Here is a 7,521-nt window from a genome sequence, read left to right as displayed (position 1 = left end):
GCAAAAATGTCTAAAAAACAGTTTTTGCTTTGTCATTATGGGGTAGTGCGTGTAGATCGACGAGAAGAAAAACAATTTAATCAATTTTAGAATAAAGATGTAACGTAACAACATTTGGAAAAAGTATTGTGGTGTGAATGCTTTCAGAATGCACCGTATAGTGAGCAATACGTTTGGAACATCAATAACATTGCAGTATCTAATCGCAGCTAAGTATTGTGATAATATCGTATAGAGAGATCCATGGCAATATCCCAGCCCCACTGTTTAGGCTCAATAGTGTATAGGCACATTAATGTAGGGTTGGTTATGATGTTAGAACAGAATCTGAGATGTTACAGTAGAGGGACCATGGCTACTGCATAGTGCACGTATTTATTAGACATTTTGCTGGATAAGAATCTCTAGAAATGCACCATCTGGTTTTCAAGAGTGTCCAAAATGAAGAAATCCTAAACGAAACTTAGTAACAAGACTAATATGGCAACTTCGTCTAAAAAAAATAATAATCATAGTAAAAAGAAAATACATAAATGGCATAAAATAAGTTGTACAACTACTGAAAAACGACTGATACAAGTAGCTATAATATATACATACATATTTACAAATATCTTCACATGGGGGTGTTTATTAGTTTAAAAACACAAACAGTTCATTCTTAACATTTTCAAAAGAGCATAAATTCACGGAGAGATTTTAATGCCCTAATTTCTGTAGGTATTCCAGTCAGTTGGGCCTTCGTATATGAAAGATCTCTAATGTACCCCGCTATTGAATGACACGGTCATTTAGGATGATTAGCTGAATAGGTTAATTATGGAGTTTACATTTTTCTTATTTTTAAGACTATCCATATAGATGGAGGCTTTTGCATTTCTAGTTTGTGGAATGTGTTACAGTAGACGGCAGAGTGGAGAATGACAGCAAAGTGCTTCTTATAGGGCACTGATGCAGAGGTACCATCAGCCAATGTCCTGGTTGGTGAGAAAGACACCCAATGGCAGCCATCTTGACTAGGCCACACACACACACACACACACACACACACACACACACACACACACACACACACACGAAAAGTATTTAGACCCCTTCCCTTTTTCCACATTTTGTTATGTTACAGCCTTATTCTAAAATATATATATTTTTTTATCCTAATAAGTTTATTTCGAATAAATTAGCAAATATTTCTAAAAACCTGTTTTTTCTTTGTCATTACGGGGTATTGTGTGTAGATTGATGAGGGGGATTTAAAAAAAATCAATTTTAGGATAAGGCTATAATGTAACAAAATGTGAAAAAGAATCAAAGGGTTTGAATACTTTCTGAATGCACTTTACATACAGCCAGACAGTACAGTCATACACAGCCACACACGCAGTTACACACACTTTACATACAGCCAGACAGTACAGTCATACACAGCCACACACGCAGTTACACACACTTTACATACAGCCAGACAGTACAGTCATACACAGCCACACACGCAGTTACACACACTTTACATACAGCCAGACAGTACAGTCATACACAGCCACACACGCAGTTACACACACTTTACATACAGCCAGACAGTACAGTCATACACAGCCACACACGCAGTTACACACACTTTACATACAGCCAGACAGTACAGTCATACACAGCCACACACGCAGTTACACACACTTTACATACAGCCAGACAGTACAGTCATACACAGCCACACACGCAGTTACACACACTTTACATACAGCCAGACAGTACAGTCATACACAGCCACACACGCAGTTACACACACTTTACATACAGCCAGACAGTACAGTCATACACAGCCACACACGCAGTTACACACACTCACACCAACTCATTCACTCAACGTCATCTTCTGCCAAACGCTGAGCACTCACGATTCTCTGAAAAACAGGGAGAGAAAAATCTATTAAATCCTCAACTGAACCCTAACCAGCTAATGACAATAACAACATATTTCAAGGAATGACTGACACAGGGCCCCGGGCTGAAATAACCAGGGCCCCGGGCTGAAAAAACCACGAGCCCTTGACACAGGGCCCCGGGCTGAAATAACCACGAGCCCTTGACACAGGGCCCCGGGCTGAAATAACCACGAGCCCTTGACACAGGGCCCCGGGCTTAAATAACCACGAGCCCTTGACACAGGGCCCCGGGCTTAAATAACCAAGAGCCCTTGACACAGGGCCCCGGGCTGAAATAACCAAGAGCCCTTGACACAGGGCCCCGGGCTGAAATAACCAAGAGCCCTTGACACAGGGCCCAGGCTGAAATAACCAAGAGCCCTTGACACAGGGCCCCGGGCTGAAATAACCAAGAGCCCTTGACACAGGGCCCCGGGCTGAAATAACCAAGAGCCCTTGACACAGGGCCCTGGGCTTAAATAACCACGAGCCCTTGACACAGGGCCCCGGGCTGAAATAACCAAGAGCCCTTGACACAGGGCCCAGGCTGAAATAACCAAGAGCCCCGACACATTAGCTTTTGGAAACAGTGTCAGGGAAACTAAACCAAAGCATGGATTGCATTCAAACCTTGTCCATAGACTGTTACAGGGTATGGAAACTGATATATAATTTGGGTGAACAATCCCTTTAAACATCAAACAAGGGATACGAATGAGGACCACTGAACTAGACTAGAGACAGTATTGCCACGGTTATTCCTGAAGGTCAGTCAACTCTAATACACAAAGGATGTCAAGGGCAAATTAAGGTTGAATGATTCAACTCAGACAAGTAATCTTTCAGCCATTTCATTGTTAAGAGTCACATAAAAATGGCTGTCTTTCCAGATGTGTAGTCTCATCCTCATGGCTGAGGTGAAAGACATGACATCTTTCGGCCATTTTGTTGACACTCTAACCCCACTTGGCCACAGTTGTCCTTGCTAGCATACCATGTAAAAAGCATGCCCAATACATTGCTTCATTCTAAGAGTATGTTAGTGTGGAATAGAGAGCATCTTCCTGTGGCAGAGAGCTTCCTCACTCACCTGGCTGATGGTGGGCAGTTTGGTGAGCAGCATCTGGAACACTGGAGGAGGCAGAGTCTGCTGTAGCACCTGGAGCAGCTGCTGGGGCTGACCACACACTGCTATGGCACTGATCAAGTGCTCCACTCCCTTCTCATAGTCTCCTGTAGGGGTGGGAAAGGCATACACACAAAATTATCTCCAGGGGGGACATGCCCCCAGACCCCCCGAGCAATTGGGGGGGGGGACCTTGAGACCTCACCTTAAAGCGGGGCCTTCCACGCAGATAACATATGAACACGTCATAAAGGAAAATGCGCTACTTGACTAGGGGATTTAAGTTTGCCTGCATTGAAGTCTCCGGCCACTAGGAGAGGCTAGTGGTCTGGATGACGATTTTCTTGTTTGCCAATGGCCTTATACAGCTCGTTGAGTGCGGTCTTAGTGCCAGCATCAGTCTGTTGTGGTAAATAGACGGCTACAAATAATATAGATGAGAACTCTCTTGGTAGATAGTGTGGTCTACAGTTTATCATGAGGTGCTCTACTTCAGGAGAGCAATACCTTGAGACATCTTTAATATTAGACATCGTGCACCAGCTGTTATTGACAAATAGACACAGACTCTCGCCCCTCATCTTACCAGACGTAGCTGCTCTGTCCTGCCGACGCACGGAGAAGCCAGCCAGCTCTATATTATCCGTGTCGTCGTTTAGCCACGTCTCGGTGAAACATAAGATATTACAGTTTTTAAATGTCTCGTTGGTAGGATAGTCTTAAATCGTAGATCGTTCAGTTTTTGTTTTCCAATGATTGCACGTTGGCCAATAATACGGAGGGTAGTGGTGGTTTACCTACTCATCGGTTTATTCTTACAAGGCACCCCACCCTCCTAACCCTTTTCTTCACGCGGATGACGGGGATTTGGGCCTCGTCTCTAAAAAGCAGTATATCATTCGAGTCGGACTCATTACAGATAATATGTTCATCCAGTTGGAGGTGAGTAATCGCTGTTCAGATGTCCAGAAGTTATTTTCAGTCATAAGAGACGGTAGCAGCAACATTATGTACAAAATAAGTTACAAAGAATGCGGAAAAAACAAAATAGCACAGATGGTTAGGAACCTGTAAAAAGGTCAGCCCTCCCTACCGGCGCCAAACCTTTCTCCCCCTTCAAGACAAAAAACAGACAATCATGTCCTAGAGCTGAAATAACCAAGAGCCACTGACACAAGGCTCCTAGCTTTGGATCTCTAGTTTGATCACACTTCCTTGTTCCAGAAGCTAACATTAGTAACCAGGGTTACGAGACAGTTCAACACTGGACCAGACTAGAGTAGAAGCTATTCCAGAAGGGGTCCGACTGAGTTCAAGTGATCATCCTGTTTTTCAGGACCAGATATTTAGTTATAGTCTCTTAGTAGTGTTTAGGAATGGGTGTGTATGAAAGACCAGGTGATGGCCATGGAGACAGGGGGAGACAGCTCACCTTGTGCTAGCAGCTCCTCTCCCAGTTGGATCTCCTCCAGGAAGAACTTCTGTACAGCCTCCGCATCTTTCAGGTCAGGCAGCTAAATGACAGACAGGTTAGCAGACAGTCAGCACAGAGCAGACAGTCAGCACAGAGCAGACAGTCAGCACAGAGCAGACAGTCAGCACAGAGCAGACAGTCAGCACAGAGCAGACAGTCAGCACAGAGCAGACAGAACTCCAAATCATCTTTAATCATCAGCCCCCTGACAGACGCCCTGGTCTGTCCACTGAGCTCTCTAGGGAGTGTTTCTTACCCTTGCTAATCCAGTCTTCTCTTGGGAAGACTTCTGTTTTCTTCTGCCTGTTGAAACAATTTGATATTTAATTACTGGTATGGTAAAGAAAGGGTGACTTACAGAGAATGTGTGAGTTACATGAAAGTGGGAGAGGGTGGTCTTGTGGAAGCCATAGAAGTTTATAAAGTGAACACGTTAGCTAAGATGTGGCAGAGGTGGTTGACTTAGCTACAGTAAATAGCAAAGCATAACCAAGAAGCCACCCGTGGCTACCTATTTACTTAGCTAGCTAGGTAAGCCTAACCAAGAAGTCACCCATGGCTACCTATTTACTTAGCTAGCTAGCTAAGCCTAACCAAGAAGACACCCGTGGCTACCTATTTACTTAGCTAGCTAGCTAAGCCTAACCAAGAAGCCACCATTGGCTACCTATTTACTTAGCTAGCTAGCTAAGCATAACCAAGAAGCCACCATTGGCTACACATTCACTTAGCTAACACCCTTAGCGTACTTACTATAACTGCTATGTTGTCAAAACAAGATTTGACAAAGCATCCTGCAGCTTGGATTGACCCAATCGATTCATCAGCCATGTTATCCAATGCTAGTTAACTACACTGCATGACCAATAGTATGTGGACACCTGCTCGTCGAACATCTTGTTCCAAAATCATGGTCATTAATATGGAGTTTGTCCCCCCCTTTGATGCTATAACAGCCTCTCCTCTTCTGGGAAGGCTTTCCACTAGATGTTGGAACATTGCTGCGGGGACTTGCTTCCATTTAGTCACAAGAGCATTAGTGAGGTCGGGCACTGATGTTGGGCGATTAGGCCTGGCTCGCAGTCGGCGTTCCAATTCATACCAAATGTGTTAGATGGGATTGATGTCAGGGCTCTGTGCAGGCCAGTCAAGTTCTTCCACACCGATCTCGACAAACCATTTGTGTATGGATCTTTCTTTGTGCAAGGGGGCATAGTCATGCTGAAACAGGAAAGGGCCTTCCCCAAATGGTTGCCACAAAATTGGATGCACATAATCGTCTAGAATGTCATTGTATGCTGTAGCGTTAAGATTTCCCTTCACTGGAACTAAGGGGCCTAGACCGAACCATGACAAAACTGCCCCACCATTATTCCTCCTCCACCAAACTTTACAGTTGGCACTATGCATTGGGGCAGGTAGCGTTCTCCTGGCATCCTCCAAACCCAGATTCATCTGTCAGACTGCCAGATGGTAAAGCGTTTATCATCACACCAGAGAAAGCTTTTCCACTGCTCCAGAGTTCAATGACAGCGAGCTTTACACCACTCCAGCTGACGCTTGTGTGCGGCTGCTCGCCCATGGAAACCCATTTCATGAAGCTCCCGACAAAGAGTTTATGCTGACGCTGATTCCAAAGGCAGTTTTCGAACTCAGTAGTGAGTGTTGCAACGGAGGACTGATTATTTTTACACGCTAGAGCACTCAGCAGTCCCGTTCTGTGAGCTTGTGTGGCCTGCCATTTCGTGGCTGATCCCTTTTTGCTCCTGGACGTTTCCACTTCACAATAACTGCACTTACAGTTGACCGGGGCTTTTCTAGCAGGGCAGAACTATGACAAACTTACCTGTTGTAAAGGTGGTATCCTATGACGGTGCCACGTTGAAAGTCACTGAGCTCTTCAGTAAAGCTATTCTACTACAAATGTTTGTCTATGGAGATTACATGGCTTTGTGTTCGATTTTAAACACCTTTCAGCAACGGGTGTGGCTGAAATAGCCGAATCCACTAAATTGAAGGGGTGTACACATACTTTAGGCAATGTAGTGTATCTAACGTTAGCTGGATATCTTATCTAGCTCAAGGGCTAAGCAAATACAGTGGCACTTCAAAGTATTTAGCTATTTCCTAACTAACTAACAATAACATACCAAACACATTATTTAACGTATGCTTGTAATGCAGTTATATCACGCTAGATTGTTACCCAACATTTTTAAGCAAGGCACAAAAAAAACACTAGCTAACGTTAGCTACCAAGCATGCTAGCAAGTTAACATGACTTACGTTCTTGCAACCTTTTCTTGAAGTTCGGATCACTCCGTCGTTTTCTGTCGAAATAAATGCAGTATCCAATGAACATGGCTCCGGCCACCCCAGCTGCCATGGAGCTGGTTTTACCACCCATCATCTCCGGAGAGCAGAGAAGAGACGCAGCGCTGAATAGCCTGCTAGCTAGCTAGCTACAGAATCTCCTGACTAGTATCCTGCTATCAGCACAACCGATGACGTCACTTCCGTATGGTAATGAGGAACCTTATAAATAAAAGCCCGTATTTCAAAATGTATTTTTCGATGAGGTTTAACGGCGGTTGGCATCCAATAAATGTTGCATTACCGCCCCCTACTAGCCATCACTAGGCGTCTTCCACCCGGTTACGTAACCCAGCACCTTAGACTTTAAATCTTTGGCCACTTTAATAATGGAACACTAGTCACTTGAATAATGTTTACATATTTTAAATTACCCATCTCATATGTATATCAAATCAAATCAAACCCCCAAGCCATAAGACTCCTGAACAGATAATCAAATGGCTACCCAGACTATTTGCATTGTGAGCCCTCCCCCAACCCCTCTTTTACGCTGCTGCTACTCTCTGTTTATCATATATGCATAGTCACTTTAACTATACATTCATGTACATACTACCTCATTATGCAAATTTGTACAACTGAACTTATTTAGGCTTGCCTTTCTTAGGGATAGGCCCCTTTTT

At 44.1% G+C, this 7,521-nt stretch overlaps 1 protein-coding gene across 2 annotated transcripts; it reads right to left on the bottom strand.

The window, feature by feature from the left end:
- Nucleotides 1-347: 347 nt before the first annotated feature.
- On the bottom strand, nt 348-7,091 carry LOC120037198 (mitochondrial import receptor subunit TOM20 homolog). Of its 2 annotated transcripts, XR_005474781.1 has the most exons (6): nt 6,809-7,091; nt 4,779-4,825; nt 4,481-4,562; nt 3,013-3,155; nt 1,792-1,901; nt 1,296-1,343 (listed from the first exon to the last, which is right to left on the bottom strand). XR_005474781.1 is itself a non-coding variant. In XM_038983375.1 (5 exons), exons 1-5 carry the CDS (start codon nt 6,930-6,932, stop codon nt 1,857-1,859), a joined length of 441 nt encoding a protein of 146 aa, XP_038839303.1. In that variant the 5' UTR covers nt 6,933-7,091; the 3' UTR covers nt 348-1,856. The 2 variants fall into 2 exon arrangements, 1 of the variants encoding a protein (XP_038839303.1); XM_038983375.1 differs by having other exon boundaries at nt 348-1,901.
- Nucleotides 7,092-7,521: the final 430 nt, after the last annotated feature.

The sequence above is a fragment of the Salvelinus namaycush genome, unplaced genomic scaffold (genome assembly GCF_016432855.1).
Source record: "Salvelinus namaycush isolate Seneca unplaced genomic scaffold, SaNama_1.0 Scaffold1618, whole genome shotgun sequence".
NCBI lineage: Eukaryota > Metazoa > Chordata > Actinopteri > Salmoniformes > Salmonidae > Salvelinus > Salvelinus namaycush.
Note: the sequence above shows the minus strand (reverse complement) of the source record. Positions and strands in the feature narration are given on the sequence as shown.